Source organism: Trachurus trachurus, assembly GCF_905171665.1.
Source record: "Trachurus trachurus genome assembly, chromosome: 20".
In the NCBI taxonomy this organism is placed as follows: Eukaryota; Metazoa; Chordata; class Actinopteri; order Carangiformes; family Carangidae; genus Trachurus; species Trachurus trachurus.
This window is the reverse complement of record NC_139911.1, coordinates 8,442,608-8,464,295: the sequence shown is the minus strand read 5'-3', so window position 1 is coordinate 8,464,295 and position 21,688 is coordinate 8,442,608. Positions and strand designations below refer to the sequence as shown.

At 42.6% G+C, this 21,688-nt stretch overlaps 1 protein-coding gene across 3 annotated transcripts; it reads left to right on the top strand.

Annotated features, from left to right (window-relative positions):
* Positions 1 to 2,365: 2,365 nt before the first annotated feature.
* tfap2a (transcription factor AP-2 alpha) lies at positions 2,366 to 16,024 on the top strand (the record flags this gene model as incomplete). Of its 3 annotated transcripts, XM_083995929.1 has the most annotated exons (8): positions 4,274 to 4,324; positions 6,629 to 6,655; positions 7,237 to 7,656; positions 8,915 to 8,966; positions 10,800 to 11,025; positions 11,942 to 12,060; positions 14,089 to 14,230; positions 15,736 to 16,024. In XM_083995929.1, 8 exons carry the CDS (start codon positions 4,274 to 4,276, stop codon positions 16,022 to 16,024), a joined length of 1,326 nt encoding a protein of 441 aa, XP_083852055.1. The 3 variants fall into 3 exon arrangements, with proteins under 3 accessions (XP_083852057.1, XP_083852055.1, XP_083852056.1); XM_083995931.1 differs by lacking the exons at positions 4,274 to 4,324; positions 6,629 to 6,655 and adding an exon at positions 2,366 to 2,398; XM_083995930.1 differs by lacking the exon at positions 6,629 to 6,655.
* Positions 16,025 to 21,688: the final 5,664 nt, after the last annotated feature.

Genomic DNA, 21,688 nt, shown 5'->3' with positions numbered 1-21,688 from the left:
GCTAGAACACAATTTATTTCTCTCAGAGCACCAACGTTTCATACAAAGGATCTGAAACCTCCTCAGCAAGTCACCAAACATCACCATTATTTTTTACGAGGCTATTCACTGGACTTTTGCACCTTTAGAGCCTGTGACGGGATAGTTCTCCAGCAGCCGGGCTCGTCCTGTGGGAACCGGTCTGCAGCCAAAAAACAAAAAAATCTCTATTACAAATAAGACTGGGAATCTTTTTTTAAAGATGATTTTCCAACTTCTTCTCCATAACTTGAGGCTAAGGAATTAGTGCCATCACCGATCAATATTTGAAAACTACTAGAGAAGGAGAGGAGACCGCGAGGAGGAAAGCTTTCCAGAATATTTCCCCCCCCTTTTTTTTTGGCAACGCAGAGGACGCATAAATTACGCACGAAGATTGTGTGTTTGTGTCTCAGCAAATTTCAATTTTTCAACAGGATGCGGACCAACCAGTGCCACACACAAGCTGCCATCAATAATAGCAATAATCATAATAATGATAATAACGGGGATAAAGGTGATAAGAATAATAGCAATACAGCATTTGTGTAATTTGTTTTAAATGTGAATGGCTGGACAAGGTGTCTGGTGCAACCGTTGCGACGCCTATTAAACACAGCTCGCAGTTGTAGGAAGCTGAACGTTGCCGGAGGCCCGGTGCCGCGGTGGAAGTGGTTGAAACCAAGCCCTAGACAAACAGGCTGGATATTCAAAAGGGACCCCGCTCTTGTCTGACACTAACCCACTCTTCGACAGCTCTGCTTTAAAACTTACTCCTCCCTAAGTGCGCAGAGCCCCAAACAATATTTCTGATCCCCCCTCTCCTCTCCACCATCTCCACCATCCACCAACCAACCAACCAACCAACACCTCCCCACTCCTTTTGTCCAGGCCCTGGTAGCTGCAGGTACTGTCTGTGCAGTTAAAATGTGTTCACCTTTGAAGTCAAAACATGAAGGCTTGTTTTAAACATTAACACCACAAAAAATCTATAGATAGCCTCCTGTGTGGAATTAGATATTTGGGAGAAAAGAAACTACACAAAATAAAGGAAAATAATAAAAAAAGAGGGAAAATTAAAAGTGAATATTTTTTTTCCTCTTAAAAAAAAAAAAAGTTCAGTCCAGTATTCCCAGCGCATGCATGGAATATGTTTAATATCAGTGACAGGAGCGAGCGTGCAGCTGTCTGCACCGCAGCTCTGCATGTCCCGTCTCCAGCCATGTCTGCATGAGTCTCCCCTGAAACTTGAAAGAAGAGAAGAGGGGGATTTTTTTTTTTTTGACTTAAAGCTCAGACTATTATCACCTATGTGAGCGCATGTTGCTCTCCTGTGTGTGTGTGTGCGTGTGTCCATGTGTGTGCGCGCGTGCGTGAGAGAGACAGAGAGAGGGGAAAGCTCATTCGCTCTTGGCCCGAGGGGTCTACGTAAGTATGTATTAGAAATAAACAGTGGATAAATAAATAATGACCCCCTCACAATGGCAGGGTGTAGCTCTCTGTGCACAAGTAATGATGTTGGCAGTTAACCTTCAAGTTTTTTAACTTGACACAGTTTCATTTGTAGTGAGCATTCATGTTTTTCTATCAAGACAAAACATTGAAGAAGAGGAACAAAAAGAAAAGGTTAATTGACTTATAAAAGATGTCATTTTTTTCCCTCTCATGTCACATGAAGACAAAACATAACCTACATAATTTAGTATATTTTCATTTGCTTCCTGCTCCTTAGCTGATAACGTAAGCATATGAATATGAAAAAAATAAAATAAATAAAAAGTCATGTTTATTGGCTTTATTAGTATTTTTATGCGGAGGGTAAAACAACTTTTCATGTGAGCGATACATTTTGCTAAATTTCTATAAACGAAATGAATTTCTGATGTAAATTCACCTCGTGCAAAGAAGCCACTGTATAAAATATGGATTTTTATTGGAGAAAGTGCAAATGAACAGATGTAATTAGTGATTTTTATTCATAGTAAAAGCTGTGGGTGGTGCTTGTTTTGAGTGTATCACTCACATTAAATAATTTATAAGCTTTTTGGTTCGTTTTGGTTTATCATAATAAAACTTATTTTAATTTAATCTATGGACCAAACTATGACAGACCCTAACAAAAAGACATTTCACTTTTTTCCCAGGTAGTTTATCTCCTCTAGTCCACACCCGCTGCAGTGCGCATGCGTCACCAGGTGGCCTCGCACCGTTTTTATGGCCAGGTGAGGCGATCCGGTCCAGGTAAAAAAAAAAGTAGGTTTACTTTGGGACCAGAAGGCTCAATGCGAGAGACACAGCGCCGGATCGACTAAAAAAACAAAGCACCAAAGGCAACAGAAGACAAAGAATGTCAATTATGGGCAAGATGGGGGAATGGCAGGTATGTGCTGCTTACTTTTAAGACAAAGAGACGGCTGTGAAAATCCATGGAAGACTGTCAAAGTGTCGACTAGTTGCAGGATGAGGCTGCACAAGCACCGTGAAATCTTTTGTACAGTGAGGTGGTGCAGGTCTCACGGTGGAGTCGAGGAGCTTATAGATTTTTATCAGGCAGGAGAACATACACAGCAGTTTGGGGTGTTTTATTTTGGAGACCCTAATAGTTCGTCTCAGGCTCAGCTGTGAGCGTGTTGTTGTAAGGCTGTGAGGTTTCCTGCGCGTTTCATATACACACACACTGACACACAGGTGTGCTTTCATATAGAAATTAGAAATAACTATAGTTTTGTGTGTAGAAACTCATCATTTATGCAAAAATATTGTCGTGGACTCTTTGGTTTAAACTGTAACTTTTCTATAATGCACTTCGCATATGTTCATAGCTGCTCCAAATGTGGATGACATGTGTTAAATTCATAACTTGCACAGAATCCCATAATAGACTTAGTGTTCAGTCTTAGTCCTTAAATCGTCCGTGCTTCACTGAAAACCTATGGCCTCGCTTTATTTGTAACTTAAGGTGTGTGTATGTGTGTGTGAGGGGGGGTTTAAGAGATGTCCTGAGATCTTTGCTGAAACAAAACCACACTTGAGTTTCACTCGTTTCTAAAACAAAACACACACGGGTCGACCGGTACCAGCAACAGACCCAGGCCACATTTCTAGAAAGACAAAAAACCCCGCGTGCACGGCTGTCATTGACAGCCAGTTTCATCGCTCCATTATCATTAATGACAAGTTGATCGTAAAGAGAGGCACTCCGCCAAAAATGGTAATCCAAGGGTTTTAAAACGAGAGGAGCCAACGCCTTAAAGATGTGGCGACCTGTCTCCTGACCCACGACCTGCTGAGGTGAGGGCTCGGCCGGCGTCAGGGCAGAGCCAGGTTCCCCCCAGCCGCTCATTCAAATGAAACAAGGCCATGTTGTTGTGTTAATTATTTACGCCCCCCCACTCATCCTCCAAAAAAAAAAAACCTCAGCGCCCTTACATGTAGTCAATGGACCTGTAGAGCCGCTCCGAATGGCTCACCTTTTTAACATAACATTCAAAGAATAGCCCTCTCAAGGTCTCCACTCTCAATGGGATTAAAATAACAGTTTGGGAGTTTAAACAACAGCAACAAAAAAACAAGGTTGTTTAAAAAAAAAATTGTGTGGCAGGGTTGTATTTGCATAGGCTGCAGTTTTCCCACCAAGCACTGGAAGACTAATCAATAAGACACTGAGTTGTACAAGAACGAGTCAGTGCACTTCAGCCAAAAAAAAAAGAAAAAAAAAGTTCTTCCACAGTAAAGACATCTGCTCCTGTTTTTCCTGATAAATTTAACTTTTAGCATTTTAAGGACTCGTGTGTGTTTTCTCTCCAACCCCCTGCAAGACATGCAAGAAATTCTACTAGAAACCGTCCCAGGTGCATGCAGGTCCCCATGCATGACAATACCCACCCCTCCTCTCAACAAACACACACTCACAACACACACACACACACACACACCTCAGTGAACAGTAGAAATAATAAGCATGTGTAGCGTCTTGCTGCTTTAGTTTTTACCTGTGCGCTGTCCATTGGTGTTGTGTGAGCAGATGGGGGGAATCAAACGGCTGTTGATATGCTAATGAGGCCCTGTGCCAGTGTTATTACAGAGCTGCTCCAGCCCTTTACTTCCACCATTAGAGGGAGACCTCAGAGCGCAAGACAGAGACAGCAGCCCACAGCTTCAATAAAACTAGTTTTTCTGAGCGGGGAGCACAATTCACTGAGTGAAAACAAGACTATAAGGCGATACCTGTACTCAATACCCACCTCAACAACCCATGAAAATGCTTTGGAAATTAACTGATAACATTAAATATGAAGATTGCGAGGTAAGGGGCTCTTTTTTTAAAATTTGTCTCATTTAATTTAATTTATTTGTATTTTTTTGAGTTCAAGTTCACTATTTTAATTATTCTGGGCATGTGTTTGTATTGTTTTGGTGCAGAGATGTCATTCTTTTGACAGATAGTGAACACATGGAATTGAACTTGTGGATGAACAGATCCCATGTCTTTAATCCATGTCATAGCTTCTTTTATATCTTTTATCATTTATATCCTGTCAAATTCCATAATAAAAATGATAATGACAATAATAGTAATATTTTTTAATATTAATAGTAATAAAGATAATAATAGCATTTTGGCAAAGCATCTGTATTTAATAGTCTGCATTATTTGCATGAGTAAATTTACACCAGTCATATATTTATTTTCTCTTCAAATTCACATTAAAAATAATTTCAAAAAATATTAAGTGACACGTGCAGTCATTAAAATAATAATATGCACTTACCATGGGTTTAATTCAAATACATATGGAGGCTGAATGGCAGCAGTGAGCGCTGACACAGTCGCTTTATTTATTGCTTAAATGTGACATTTTACCCTTCACTTTTAACATCCGCGTGCAATTTGAGCCTTTCGATTTCTTTTGCATGCAACTGTACGTGCACGTGTGTGAGTCTGTGTGGAGTGCATACACTGAGTGATTGTTGTTGTTGTTGTGTGGGCATAGACAAAGTTTTGGCAGTAATATCAGGGACTTGTTTCAGGGAGTGGAGAAGCCAGTCAGACGTGTTTTCACCCGCGTCCTGCGTGGATAGGGACGGCCGAGAGCAGGGAAACAAAAGCTGCATGGGCAACCTCCGCGCCCGTGTTGTGCCGATTTGCACCAGCGTGGTAGTTAGTGGCAGCAGTGGTGGTGGTAAATGTTTATCCCCGCTTGTGTCGATGCAAAAATTAAGAATAAAAAAATATATACAAAAGAAATAAAATGTTTACTGGATATCCGGTCGCGACACAGTGTTTCGTGATTTTTTTTTTTTTTAAAACGCGTGGTGGAGCAGACAGAGAGGGTTTGGAGTTTGGAGCTGTGTTAGTCGCACATTAAAAGTTGGTTGGTTCGAGCGCCGGATCCGCGCGCGGCCCTGGCTACACGCGAGCGACTTTGGGATTTTTTTTTTTTTTTTGTGGTAATTTTTCTCCGCGTTTCCGGGTCAAAGTTAAAAGTTAGTCGGTGTTGACTCTGGGTGTTTTTTTTTGTTTTGTTTTGGAGTCGAGGAGGAATCGGTGGTTTAATTCGGCGGTGATCAGAAGAGAAAGGGAGAAAGAAAGACAGAGAAACAGAGAGAGAGAAAGAGAGGAGCCCCCATGCATGGAGGACAGCTCGCTGCCGGAGTCTGAGGTGGAAAACAAAGGGATGAGCGGTAGAAACGAGCCGGACGGAATGCCCATAGCGCTGTCTGCTGGATTTTCACCCAGTTCAGAGGTGCACATTGTTCCCTTCCCTGCCTCCTTCTTCTCTCCCCTGTCTGTGGTCCACCTCTCATCGTCATTCCTGTCTTTCTTTCACTTTTGCGCTTTGGCCCTGGGACCCCTTTTAAAATGCCCCCCCCTCCCCTCCTCTCCTCCTCCTTCCCCTCTCTCTGATTCGTCAGACGACAGTGAATATCCCTCTTTTTGTCTCTCTCTCTCTCTCCACTCCCTCCACACTCTCTCACTCCCTCTTTCTCTCTCCCTCCCTCTCTCTCTCTCTCCATCTCTGATTAGATATACTGATTCCTCCTTTCAATGGACGTCATTTAAGCGCAGACTCCTGCCTTGAGTTGCGTCCTCTGCTTCACACCCGATTTCCGACCATTCTTTTCCTATTATTGAGTATTCCTGTAATATTAATAGTCATGAACGCGTTCTATTAGGAGTCCAGGAGGGAGACGAAGAAGCGGCTATTTTGCTAATATGAGCTCAAGCGAAGGGACGGCAGCAGAGTGATAGAAGCCAGGAGAGCCGGGAGAAAAGAGGGTTTATCCACAGAAACTTTTCCACCCAAATCCAACCAGCACCGCCGAATATCAACCTTTTTTTTTTTAGAGCCAGATGAAGGGCAGCGGGGATCTAACCGTTTCTTTCTGATGGATTATCGTCCTGCTACTGTGGCACATATCTGATCGCCGGGGCCATCGTGATCCTGCAGGAGACACGTCTTTTCGTGGGCAAAATATCTATTTTTTGTTTTGTTTTTGCTGGTTATTCCCTTCGCCCACCCCCGTTCGCCCCCCAAAAAACACTCCGAGTGTTTTTCTTTTTGTGAACTCTTTATTCTTACCTTGAGTCGCACTAAAATCCTTTCAGATGTTAGTGCACAGTTTTTCCGCGATGGTAAGTTGCTGGAGCTTCACCGTGTCCGTGTCAGATACTTCGAGTTGTTGTTTGCACATCAGATTTTGTTAGAATATGTTTTTTTCTCTCTCTCTTTCTCTCCTTCCACGCTGAAAAATGTTTTGCAAAAGCTCTGCATGCGTAAAACCCGTGGGACATTGTGGAGAAATGATGAAATAATGCGAGGCTTGCTTATTTGTTTGAGGGCATTTCACCTCCGGAATTTCGATGATTTTTTTTTTTACTAATAACTTCTGGCAATTTTAGTATCATGTCATTATATTTACAAAAAAAACTTTGTGGACTTGTATCCCTTCAGTGGAATTGGTGTGTTTTTTTGTTTTAAAATTAATTTCAGGGCTAATTGTAATAATGATCGTTTCCACACTTGGTCTAATTCCTGTCATCCACTCAGGCCATATTTGATAAAGCCCCACCATCAGCCCGCAGAGCATCCAGCGCTTAAAACAAAGAGGGAAACACGCACGTTCATGTTGTGTTGTGTCTTTTTTTTCTTTCTTTTTTTTTGAAAATGTGTTGATGCTAAAACAGACTTTTCTCTGTCCCCCTCCTCCTGCCAGGATCGCCACGACGGCACCAGCAATGGGACAGCCAGGCTACCTCAACTGGGCGGCGTGGGCCAGAATCCTTACACGACCGCCCCACCGCTCTCCCACACACCGAACTCGGACTTCCAGCCCCCGTACTTCCCCCCGCCCTACCAGCCCATCTACCCGCAGTCTCAGGACCCTTACTCGCACGTCAACGACCCGTACTCCCTCAACTCGCTGCACGCCCAGCCGCAGCCGCAGCACCCGGGCTGGCCGGGCCAGAGGCAGGGTCAGGACAGCGGCCTGCTGCACCAGCACCGCAGCCTGCCTCACCAGCTGTGCCGGGAGTACCGCAGGGAAGTGCTGTTACCGTCCGGCCACGGCATCGATACGGGACTGTCGGACTCTATCCCTATCCATGGAATACCTCACTCTTTAGAAGACGTTCAGGTGAGACTGCGTTTACCTGGCTTTCTATGTGTGGTGGCTTTACGCAGAAGAAAACATAAAAACAAACAAAATAAATTAATAAAAGGGCAACAGTGCACTCATTATTAATATTATGGGCACCACTGCCATTTTTAATTAATATTATTAGAATTAAAGGTGGTGGTGTTATTTTTTATTTTCGATTATTATATTTGCACAAACACGCTGCCTTTTATAATTGTCCCCCACGTTGATATTATCAGTCTATTACCAAAACTTTATTATTGTTGTTGTTTAATATGATGACACGCGATCAATCAGTTCAGTTCGCGTGCCTCATTGAAGCTCTTGATACGGCCATTTTTTTTTACTGCTTAGAAAATTACCATGAAAAAAAAAATCTTTTTAGTGTTTTCAAGAGTTTTTTAAATACAACAGACCAATTTTGTATGGTTTATGATATATATATATTTTTAAATTACACATTTGGAAACAAATCGTTTAAAATGCTGTTATAGGTGCCAGATTCGTGTGGGTGTTTTTTTTGTTGAGCATTATAACTCAAAAATAAATTAAATGAAATAGATAGAGAGGAGGGAAAAAAAGAAAAAGGAGAAACACAATACACCTGTATTTCCACTGGGGTTTCTTTGTGTCTTCGGACTTTATTTGATTTCTTAGGTTAGAAAAAAAAGATGAAGCTGGCCGCTCTGGCTACAATACACTGTGATACATTGCATTGCCCACTAACAAGAGAATTGAGTTTGGTGGATTGAGTTGAGGTAATAGCTGCGATTACTAAGGTTGCATGATAAATACGCGCTCCAACTGTCAATAACCCTGCTTCTTATTGAGAGTATTCCTCCCAGTTTTTAATCAGAAACAAACACCAATAATCCTCTAATTAGTTCATAGGCCTTTAATAGGCTGCGCTGCCGTAATTACTATCCAATCTAGATTAGAAGTTTCCTTGTGAGTAGAGCCAATATGAGGGCGAAATTAGGTCAGGATTATGGGGCGACACAGCGTCGTTATTTAAGTCTAGAGTTTGTGATCTGGTGTAATGCGTCCATCAGTGTAAACCCCACTGAAAACACTCGTGGACAATAATAACAGCAATGGGCCTCGAGAGCCTCCATGTTGGGGTGATTGTTGTCAGGCTTTGTTCGTTCCTGAGGTAAATTTACTGACACAGGACTGGAGCTGATATTTTTGTGCCTTTTGTGCTAAAATTGTCCTTTTTTTTTCTTTTTTTCTTTTTTGTGCATTTGTGTCACAGCCTGTTGAGGATCAAGGAATTCACATTCCCGACCAGACTGTAATTAAAAAAGGTAAGCAGTTTCCTCCGAGATATCATGCATGTTTCTGCAAGCTGCACACTGCATACACACACACTTAGACACACACACACACACACGCGCACACATACACACACACCACGCACCATTTCTGCTGGAGAGAAGAACTCGATGCAATGCGGTAACGCCTGACTGATCCTAATATGCAGTAGCCTATTTTTCATTACATGGTTTCCAAGTGCATCAAACTGGCTGCACCTTTTTTTCCTCTCTCTCTCTCTCTCTCTCTCTCTCTCTCTCTCTCTCTCTCTCTCTCTCTCTCTCTCTCTCTCTCGCTGATGGAATTTACTGTCAGCGTTTCAGAGCTATAGCGTTGGAGATGAGTGGAGCTGCTGGTGCTTTGTGAGCCCATGGTATTGATGGTCAAAGATACAGGCCCCTTATATAGACCATCCTGGCACTTTGGTGGTGAAGGCCAATAGCTTGCAAATCACACTGCATGGTCAAAATCTAAAATGGAAGTTGGTACCGGTGGATGGAGCACAGCACAGGCCTGGTGTGTGCAGGGTGATAGTCTTGTCATTTAGAGAAGGAACCAGAACTCGACTTGGAGGAAAAATAGGAAAAAAAAGAAAAAAGAATCACTGGTCTGGTTCCTAATACCTCCGCGTGTAATTTTCATATTTGCAGTTCTTTGGTGGAAGCTGATGGATTATACTGCTTCAGTATTTTTTTACTTGTTTATATGATAAAGGTAGAGCGCGAGGAGGCCTTTTTTTCATGGTCAAGTTTAAAAGCGTTTTGTCAGGTCATATTAGAGCTCACTGGATCAGATATGGAGCGACTTTTCTTTCTTTTTTTGTCTTTAATTCCGTCTTTTTTCCCCCCATTCTTTCTTCTTTTTTTGAGTCTGTCTATCTGCGCATCAACATGATAATTGGCTTCTTATATTAGTAATCTCAAGAGTTCGTTTAACTCCTATTGTCTCTATTAGGCTCCCCTGAGCCATTAATGTCACAAGTGATCTATCCAAAGACGCACAGTCCCCTTTGTTACTGCACACCAAAACGGTGTAAAGCCCAGTAGTGCGGAGCCCCCCAACCCACCACCACCACCTCCACCCCCACTCCCCTCTCAGTGTGAAATCACACACGAGCGACGGTGTTTTATTCGCTGGATACCGAGGATACTGTGTGTCAGACCGGGTTGGACTTTTACCAGTAGCCTATCTCTAGTCGGTGCATGTTGACGCGAGCGCGCACACATACACACAAAAAAATAGGCTGTTGGAAGAGGAGCGCGCGGCTCCTGCATGGAGGGTTGTGTGTGTGTGTGTGTGTGTGTGTGTGTGTGTGTGTCTGCAGCTGAGAGCTGGAGAGAAAAACACACTGACCGGTGTTTTATCCAGATAAAGAACAGATGAACTGAAATATTCTGTTTTATTTTTTAAATTATTATTATTTTTTATCAGAGGCTCACTGTCACGATGCTAGGCACATGCAAACACATATATAATTATTCTGATAATTATTGTCATCATCATTGTTATTATTATCACCACCACTATTGTTATATTTTATGTTTATGGCAGTGTTGGTGTTTTTGTTTTTTTCTACATGTCCTTGTTGCTGAATGTGTGCACATGTGGTGCTAAACTCTAAGTCCGGGGCCTAAATCCCCCTTCTCATTTAGTTAAGGCTCTGCATTGCATGAAATTCACTGAGCACGGTCTCTCTCTCTCTTTCTCTCTCACCCTCACCACCACCCTCCCTCCCTCTCTCCATCCCACCATCCCTATCCTCTCTTTCTCCCCCCCCCTCCTCCTCCACCCTCTCCCTCTCTTTCCCCCGCTCTCTTTCCGGCTAGGTCCAGTGTCTTTATCGAAGAACAACAATATTTCCTCCATCCCCGTAAATAAGGACGGTCTTTTCGGAGGAGTGGTAAACCCCAATGAGGTGTTCTGCTCAGTTCCGGGTCGCCTTTCTCTTCTCAGCTCCACATCAAAGTACAAGGTCACGGTGGCCGAGGTGCAGAGACGCCTCTCGCCGCCCGAATGCCTCAACGCCTCTCTGCTGGGCGGGGTGCTGAGGAGGTGAGTCTGAGACTGGAAGCCTGCAAAAAAAAAATCTGCTCTGTCTATATACCTGTGTGTGCGTGTGTATGAACTCTCTCACTCTACTCCATTCTCTCTCTCTCTCTTTGAGCATGCATCTCTCTCTCTCTTTCCCTCTCTCTCTCCTCTGTACCAAGAATAATTAAAATCGACCAACCATGACACCTAGCTCCTGCATTTAAAGCAGGAGGGGTCTGTTAAATTCCATATTAACTTCCCTAGTGCAGTGGATCTCTCTCTCTCTCTCCCTCCCTCTCTCTCTAAATTAATGTAGGCCTAGTCTGTTTCAACCTCAGCTCTATAGGCCCAGTGAAGGCATTACACATGAAAACATTGGTCTCTAGTGAACTGTCTACTGAAGTGCTGCAGACACGCAGCCTGCCTATTAAGTAGGGTTTTATTTATTCATTTTGTACAGTATTTGTCTGCATGGTGAAAAGGCTGGGGCTCTATAATCTTTTTTAGTATTAGTTATAGTTTGGACGGTATAAGGCCGGCCACATTCAGCCCAATCACTGTTTCATTAGAGGGAAAAAACAGAGCTGAAACATATTTATATAATGTAAATATGTGTACCTATCATATACAGAAAGTGTAATAAAAATCCAAGACATAGAGCACAGGCCCTCTCATTAAAGATAAATCTAGGAATGACTTCCTGCTTGTAAACAACATTTTGTCTGTCTCTGAACTCCCCACTACCACATGATATACTTGAGATATTTGCACAGCCATATTTGCTGGGCAGCATCTTTATGTCCATTTCAAAGAGGAAAAATATCTATATAGCTATATATTATAGGCTATAGGCTATTCTTTCTCAAATATTTGCCCACCAATGTTCCCCCACGTGATGAACACCACAATGAATCTGTGCTTTGTCTCGCTGTCACAGGGCTAAGTCAAAGAACGGAGGAAGATCCTTAAGGGAGAAGCTGGATAAAATCGGCTTGAATCTACCTGCGGGCAGACGCAAGGCAGCCAACGTCACCTTGCTGACGTCACTAGTCGAGGGTAAGTCGGTATCGTAAATCACGTTCCCGGTCTTGTTGCTCGCGCGATATCAGGTGCTTGCAAACTGGGATTTCTCTCTCTCTCTCTCACTCCCTCTCTCCCTCTCTTTCTTTCTCCTGTGTTTGAAATCAGCATATGCGCTCATCCGTGTAATGTGGACCGACTTTGCCTCGCAAGTAATAAACCATGAAGGATGTGTGTGTGTGTGTGTGTGTGTGTGTACGTGGATAGTGAGAGAGAGAGAGGGAGAGATGGTGCTGGTAATTCTAGTGGCTTTGCAGCATTGGCCTTCGCTTTCAGGAGCACACTTGCAGGTCCGCGACTGGCCTAGTTTATACGCTGGATGAGTTTGTGTTGAAGTCCAGTTAATTATTGAGTGCGGCTTGTTTATTGGGCACCGCTGAGCTGTTTCACCTCACGGATGAGAAGTCGATTGATTTATTAACCCTGCATTGTTTCAAACATTAATACAGCCTGGATATGGCAGCGCATGGGGCTGATTTTTAATGGTGACTTAATTCTTTCGTTAATAGCTTCCCATGCTTTTGGTTTCCAGTGAAGATTTCCCTTGCATGCAAATGGAGTGGCGCTGACCTATTGGGAGCTATATGTTTTGGGCCTATTAAAGAATAAATTAGTCAGTTATGGTGCTGGAAAGATGCCTTTTTCCCCCCACCGACTGGATAAATCCATTTTGCTTGCAGTTGAACCTTATTATTCAGTGCAGTGGTATTTGGTGTGCCTTGGGTTTCCAAAGGTGAAAGCCTGCGATGGTTCATTGGCCCCTGTTAATCATTATTACAGAGGAGGACCGAATGCAATATTCATTGTGCTTCGTAGAAATTTGGTGCTGTATTTTAATGAGCCTGGAGAAATGTGTCTGATTGTGAGTAATAAGGGAGCTAGTGGTGGTGGTGGTGGTGGTGGCGGCACAGAGGGTGAAGCCACTCGGTCATTTAGTGAAGAGACACTGCGTTTTCTGAAGAGCTGTCATTCTTTATGGTCCCCCTCCATTTTATGGAAACGAGTTTACTGGACTTGAGCTTTGATGCTAATTGGCGCATGCCTTCTTCCAGAGCAGAGGCTTATGGACAGGAAGCCCCGCAGTCAAACTCAACTGCTTCAGGAAATTAAAACCAAAGACTTTAAAAAAAAACAAAAAAAAACAGCAGCTCAGACTCAGACCAGTGTCAGACTGACCATCGGCTGCAGCATCACTGGATGCTCCTCAGTTTTTATTCTATTATATATTTTTTTTGTTTTTTTTCTACCTGGGCCTGTCAGTCTCCTCACCTGTGCCTGTAGCTCAGGCTGCTGCTTGATTGATCTCTCTGGCCAATCACAACCACAAGTTTCATCCCTCACCGACACGACGTGACCCCCGTCACCTCCTCACACCCCCCCTACCCACAACTCCCCACCCCCCACCCCCGGGGGCCGTTTCCCAGCAGATAAGTCCAGCAGGGCTGCATTTCTTTCCCAGTCCCAACCCAGAATAAAAACCTGCACCACTAAGAAGAAGAACTATGGAAGGGAGAGAAAAAAAGGGGGAGATTTAGACATAGCCTTTTAAAATTGCCTCCCCATGCCTGTGTGATCTGCTGGACTTTCAATAACGTGCAGGCATTGGTAATCAATGACATGGTGTTAAGCATGATGCTGCGTCTATATTTCATATCCACTTATTGTTGCTCGTCCATATTAAAGCGTTCTCTGAGAGTGGAGGGAGGAGAGAGAGGGAGCCTGATGTGTATTGACAGCTCGCAGGGCTGTTTTATTATTATTTCTGGGCTGTTATTGTTCTCATCGTCATTAATGTTGTTAGGGAGGCACAGGTGCCATAACCCTGCTGTCTGAGCGCGTAAACAGAGTGGACGCTGCGCTCACATCAGATTAATCATGTGTTAGTCCAAAGCACGGAGTGTGAACTGCTGCTGAATTTGATGAAACCATATTTAATAAGCAAACACATTCAATCTCATATTTTTTCTCTCTCTTTCCCCCTCCCCACCTTCTTCCTTTTCTCAGGCGAAGCGGTACATCTTGCCAGGGATTTTGGTTATGTATGCGAGACCGAGTTTCCAGCCAAGGCAGTAGCTGAATATGTAAACCGTCAGCATTCCGACCCAAACGAACAAGTCCAAAGAAAAAACATGCTATTGGCCACGAAGTAAGTGCTATTATCACATTTCACTGTGTCACACCGAATGCATCCCAATGTCTGTGCCAGTGTGTGTGTAATTGACAGTTTATGTACACACACACAAAGAGAGGGAGGGAGGAAGGGAAGAGGAGGAGGGGCTAATTGAGAGTGTAGTTTTGTTTTGTTTTTAAATATATAAAAAAAAAAAAAAAAAAAAAAAAAAAAAAGCTGTGCCAGATCATGTGTGATCATGATAAAATATCTTGTCCACGCTGCTTCATGTCTTCTAATATTACACTGGCTGTAACCTAAAATTAATTAACACACGTTTTTTAGCCTCACACTTCCAAACTGTAGGCTACTTGACATCTCCGTTAATTATGGATTTCATTGAGACACTTATTTTATTTATATTTAAACTACACACACTCACACACACGCACTCCCTCACTCACTCACACACACACACACACACACACACACACTCACTCTCACACACACGCATATATATAGCTTTATTATCAATTATGATTCATCTACTTTTAGTACAGTTAAATATAGAGCTGTTGCTGTGTTGACTGGGCCCTCTCCCTCACACACACACACTCTCACACACACATTCACTCACTCACAGCAGCATTTTGTTTGCCCTGAGATCTGCAGTGACACTGACAGATAGCTGGTTCTCATCCAGCGCTACCATTGGTTATTTATTTTTTATTTTTTTATTTTTTGCAATGCGTTAACTGAAACATGGGAATTCCTCACAAGGCACAGAGAGAAGCAGAGGCCTGCATTTAATATTAATGATGGGCCGCTATAATCGAACAGCTGTCAGCTATAACCGCTTATTATGGGGCTTTTTGAGTGTTATTAAGATACCAGTATACCATGAAATGAAGAGTAAACCCCGCGCTGCAATTTCCTATACTATTCTATTTTACATAAACTCACAGAGCTAGCTGGCTGCTGCTGCTGCTGCATGGAGGAAATGTGTGTTTTTGAAAAATTAAAAGCATTTATTATTTTTATTCTGATTTTATTTTTGATATGGCTTGTTTAGTTCAACGTTGACACGCTTCACCTCACGTCAACAAGTCGTTTATGTTCACGTTTTTCTCCTGAAATTTTATATTTTTAAATAAAAGTCAAATATCCTAGCAGTGAGCTGAGAGATTAATTTCCACCTGTTTGTGGCTCCGGGGCATTTTCCTTTAGCCTACCCAAAGTTTTTAATTTCTAGAATCAAAGAGCCACAGTTTCATTACACTAATAGATGTTTTTTTTTTAATGATTGAAATAAGATGATTTTTTTTTTTTTAGAAGAGGGGGGTGGGGGGGGCTTATCTCAGCACAGTGGCTGGCCACTCACCACTGGCTCACACCTGCAGCACTGGCTTGATTTTTGAACGTTTTGCTGTGTGTCCACTTGAATCGTGGTATTAAAATGACATGCAATCAGAGGAGGAGGAGGAGGAGGAGGAGGAGGAGGGCTGAGATGCTCATTAACACGCTGCTCTCTTTGTTTTCAGGCAAGTCTGTAAAGAGTTCACAGACCTGCTGTCCCAGGACCGCTCGCCGCTGGGAAACTCGCGGCCGCAGCCCATTCTTGAACCGGGAATCCAGAGCTGCTTGACCCACTTCAGTCTAATCTCGCACGGTTTTGGGACCCCGGCACTGTGCGCGGCCGTCACGGCTCTGCAGAACTATCTGACCGAGGCTATCAAAGCCATGGACAAAATGTACCTCAACAACAACCCTAACAGTCACTCAGATAACGGCACTAAAGGCGGAGACAAAGACGAGAAACACAGAAAGTGATGTTTCCATCCCGCCTTCACCGAGGGCCACAACTCTGCGCCCTTCTTCTTCTACACCGACCCAACGCCCCTGCGCCCCCCACTCCACTCCACTCCCTCCGGCCCCCACCAACTCATCCAATATAAATATTATAAATACCTTATAAATACTATTGATAAAAGTTAATCGTGCCACTTCCTGATCTTGCGTGGTTTTACATGTTTTTTGTTTTTACATCCCACTTTGGATCCACGAGGAAATGACGCAAGTATTTTCTTCTTCTTCTTCTTCTTCCAACAACACCTTGAACCACACGAAATGTTATTTACAAAAAAAAGAAAAGAAAAGAAAAGAAAAGAAGAGAAAAGAAAAGAAAAGAGAAGAAAAAAGGCTGCAGAGGACCAGCTCCAGGGCGAGGAGGAAAAAGGTGTACTGCCTCAGCCAGAGGACTTTTTATGTACTCCCTTCTTTTTATGAGCTGCAACGAATGGACTGAAATCCAGCGGACCCCCCCACCCCATCTCTCTATATCTCAATTTTACGATTGTGACAAAAACGCAGCGAAAGAGGATGAATTCTTATCAGTATTGTGAATAATAAACTTGAAAACAAAGAGAAATTCCACAGAGCTCCCTGTCATGACTTCAGTTATAGACTCTCTCTCTCTCTCTCGCTCTCTCTCTATCTCTCTCTCTCTCCAAGCGACCAACTTGAACTTTTTGAATTTCAACACGATTCACGGTTATATAAGGGAATCAGTGTTCATGTATGTATATATTTATTTATGTGTAATTTAATGGGAATTGTAAATATGGTGCGTCTGTTGAAACTTCTTTTTTTATTTATCTGGTGCCTCCTGTTTTAGTGGGTTTGAATATTCGGTTAGTTCTTCTTTCATGTGATTTTATGGTTTTTAGAAAACAGAAGTTTTTTGGGGTATTTTTAATTTCTCTGGGATATTTCAATTCAGCCCTCTTGTAGCATGTTGAGGCGACATTGAAGCAAGTGAACAAATTTAATAGAAATAAACTTCCATTTCTCTCTCTATATATCATATTTTCAGTTTTTAATTTGAGACAGAGCTTAAGCGAGACCCGGAGGAGAACTGTTTTTTTTTTTTTTTTTTTTTTTTGGTTCTGTGTGTTTCTATTTTCGTTTTTATACAAGCTTTTATGTGTTGTGCCAATCAGAATACGTTTCACCCCTTGTTCTCTCCTTGAAGCACCATAAAAGCAATAAATGGAATATTGTCTTTTTTTTAAATGTTGGAAGACATTCTAAAAAACATTTTTGGGACCACCTGATATCTTGTTATGTCCGATAATGTCCAAAATTGGAGGCGGTTTTAGATGTATTGTATAGACATGTGCTGGCAATAGTTCCCATGCCTGTCAATGTATTATAGTCCTTTGTTGCCCTGAAAAAAAAATAAATATTTGATACGCTTCATCTCGATTTTTATTCATATCTTTTAATTTTTTATTCACTGCCTGATAGCCTGGGTGCTTTTTCTTTCTGTTTTTTTTTTTTTTTTTTGTCTTGGTATTTTTTTTCCCATTCTGAACGGCTACAGTAATTGAGCTTAAGTCTCCCCTGACGATTGCTCCTTGCAATAAGCAGCTGAACTCATTGTTTCCCTCAAGTATAATAAAAAAAAAATTCTTACTTTAAACTCCCTAGTTCAGAGCACAGGATCTTATGCAGGCCAAATGGCTCACAACAATGGATATATTCGCGTTTGAAGTGTGAAGCACCACCACCCCTCCAGCTAAAACCCTCTGAGATGTATATAGGCCTGGTGTGCAATGTTTGGTTGTTATAGGCTATATTTGGCTCTGCCCCCCCTCGTTTATTCTGTGCTGGAGTCTTATTCAAAGACATGCATCAAATATTTGTTAGGGCTATGTTGTTTGCCTCTCAGTGTAATCAATGAACAATCAGTGCTCAGTGTGCTGGATTTGTATGGATATTTTGTGATATAATCATAACGAATCTCGCGCTCTAACTGCTGTTTAGTGCGTTTCTTTTCTTTCGTTTTCCTTTGCTTGAGCTTTGTGACTCTTGAAATGTGGCTACCTCGTTGGTTGTGATGGCTGATCTGATGCTGGCCTTTGCTTTGCTTTGCTTGATTTTTTTCTTTTCGTGCAGAGCTGCTGCAGAGAGAGAGAGAGAGAGGGAGACCGTTGCATAACATTTGAGCTGAGTTTGATTGTATATTGATGGCGTGGCACCTATAGCTCGAAATCAATCTCATCTGGAGCATGAATCAGTCCAGTGATATATGCATCTTGGTATTGTTTCTCGCTTTTCCTATTTCACTGTCTGGTAACCATGCACTTTAAAATACTGTAACACTGGGAGATAGAGCACTGGGCGAAATACCCCCCTTCCCCTCCCCTCCTCTCCTCTCCCCACTCCCCACTCCCCTCCCACACTCCCTTCTCTCGCTCTCTCTCTCTTTCTCTCTCCAATGTCCTCACCCATATTTATTATCTGCATGATTTTCGGGGCCCTGGTTTAATTCTGAGGCAGTTGTTTTGCAGGAGGGTGAATGAAACCTAACTGTACATGTCCTTGGCATAATTGCGATGCAGAGTGCTGGAGCAGGTGAAGCGAAGCATTGTCTGTCAGGCCCTGTTTTTGTTGGCTCAGTCCTCAGATTGTGTGTGGGATCCTGTCCTCAGGCACAATAGCTCACTCATAAAGGGGAGAGACTACCCGGCTGCTCCTGCTGTGGTGGATGTGAGGGGGGAATAGCATAAATAGTCACTTTAAGGGAAAACAATCGTATTAAAACAGCATTCATTGGTATTAGCGGAAAAGGGGGAAGCCCCTCACGTGTGTCATTAATGCTAATGTTGTTTAATAAATTTATCAGGGGTTTGCTTGAATGAAAACAGGTTTTTGAGGGTGAAACGAACGCATTAGAAATAGTGGTATCTGTAACAATGGTGGATGTTTGTTCGCATTATTAGTATAAGATGAGGAGGATCCCAGGGCCTATAATGGTGTCTGCACGTGTAATAGAATCGCGTTAAAGAAACTCCAAATCCCATTGTCTGTCGTTTGTTTACACCGATGCCATAGCCTATAATTTGCATAAATTTTTAATACAAAATTGTATTTTTTTAAACGCTTATTTGATCTTAAACAGGTAGAGCTAGTTTCCCAGAATGCCTCACAGCAAAAGTCATTTGCAAAAAAGAAAAGAAAGAAAAAAAAAACAAATTCTGAAATTTGAAGAGGAGCAGACAGAAATACCCAGCTGAATTTGGTTTAATTCAATCCAATAACTGCTGCTTGTATCAACTAAACCAATTACAGTTCGTTTCCATATAGTAATTAATAAGTGTGAGGCCTGTTGTTACAATATAGGAAATAAAATATATAAGGCTATGTTGACGTTGGAGGCGATGGAGTTTGTGTGACGAAGGCTCCTCAATGGGGCAGATGGTGGAGTTGTCTATCTGTTTCTATATCTATATTTAATTGTGTGTTTATTATTTTTTGTGCTGGCAGGGACAGGTTCAGTGGGCTGCATGGCGCTCATGCTGCATGCAGAGATGTAATCAAGGACAAGCACAGACAGACATAGTTACTACCAGCTCCTCTGTGGACAGCGCGCCATCTCCAAATAATTTCATTTTTAAATAGTTGCTGTTGTTGTTTTTATTTTCTTTGGGTGAATTAATTTAAAGGATGAATTCATGTCTGTGTGCTAATAGCCTCCTGCGAACATATTTATTTTGCATGCACTGAACACTGTCTGTCGGTCATAGGCTATAACTGCAACTTTCTTTTTTTTATATCTCCAACCAGCTGCACATTAACGCTGCGCTCATCAGTTCTGTTCAAATGTGCCCCATCCACTTTACACGCTAGCAGTCATGTTTGTGGTCAGGCAGTATTTAGTTGATGCTGCTGAGATCACTGCTTGGTGAAAGGAGTGTCTGCATGGCCTAATTACCCTGTAGCACCATCACTACAACAGTCTGCACTGTAGCGCTCCGAGGCAATGCTTTGGAGCTGCCTGCCTGCATGGGAAGATATAGGGCAGCGACCCACAAGGCCCAGATTTTTTTTCCACTGCATTGCTACATATGTTGTATTAGTATGAGTGGAATTTGATGTAAAGCCAGCAGTGCTTGTAACATTTAAAAACAGGGGGAATGTGAGTGTGACTGTTTGAAGATGTTCAGTTATTGCGCACCACTTTGGAAAAAAAGAAAGAAAGAAAGAAAAAAGAAAAGCTCGGCCTTTGCAGTGGATTAGTGTCCACACAATGCTGGAAAGTTTCCCCTTATTAATGGCGCAGAGATGTTTTGATAAAAGATTTGATGGACTAAACATGTTGATGTTCTAGAAATACTAGGAGAAGACAAAGTCCTAAGTGATAGGAACCAGATGGCCACTTTATCGACAGGGTTTTCTTCAAACGCAGCGCTGTCAATCCGGGCTACTTCTATACTTTTTTTTACTCATTTCAATCTGCTGCTCTAATAACACGCGGCTTGGACAAGACACGAGGTTCCGCTAAACGACATTTGATACGGCTATTGGCGCAATCAAATTATGTTACTTTAAAGTTTTGCAATGAAGCTCAAAATGGCTAATTGTCCTCAACTCTGACATCAGCCGTCATTTTGGAGATTTGGCCCCTTGCCTGGCTGGCGTTGACCCCCTCCATGCCCCCCACCACCCCTCTCCCCTCTTTCCCTCCCAATGCCCACTCCATGAGCCAGGGCTCAGAAGCCAAGAGAGGTCAATGACTCCTCCAAATCGCCCTTGATTACTTGAGACATTAGGTAATCGATTAGAACACATTAAGTCACTTTGAATAAACAAAAGGACTCCTGATAGGCAATGGAGCTCGATAATTCCACCGCAATATGGTTCATTCACAAAAATGAGAGGTTTTTGATTAGTCTTTAGTAACATCTGCATGGGAGAACACGTCACACGCGCCCCTTTGCACGCATCTCTACACACACACACACACACACACACACACACACACACACACACACACACACACACACACACACACACACACACACACACACACACATACACACACTCACACACACACAGCCTATATGTTTAAAGTTAAACCAGATTTTAATGTTATTTTTATCGTTTTTTTTTTGTTTTTTTTTGCTTTTACACAAACAATAAGCAATATTCGGAGCGTTATCGTGAATCACTGTTGTTGTCCACCAGTCACATATCAAACACTGAGGTCTGACAATTTCATGGACTCGTGTATCTCCAAATATATGGGAAAAAAAGAGCGGATTAAAATTGTGTTATTGTTTCTCCACTCGGTTAATGCAGTTTATATTCTAGATTTAGTCATTCTCTCTCTCTCTGTGCCTCTCCCTCTCTCCCTCTCTCCCTCTCTCCCTCTCTCTCTGTCTCTCCCTGCATCCTCTGCAGTCAGCCAGGGGGGGAGTGTCGCCCCGGGCCAAACATATGCTTCTTTCCATTGCACTAATCCAAATGCAGCGTGGAGGAATAATTGCTCGAGTGGCCGTGGCTTCGCAGGGGCTTTGTCCCTCACTGGCTCCCGTCAGCCAGACACACGCCATTTCAATCAACTCTCTCTCTCCCTTTCTCCCTCTCTCCCTCTATATATCAAACCTCAGACCTTTTATCAAACCAGACCCCCACGCTTCACATGCACAG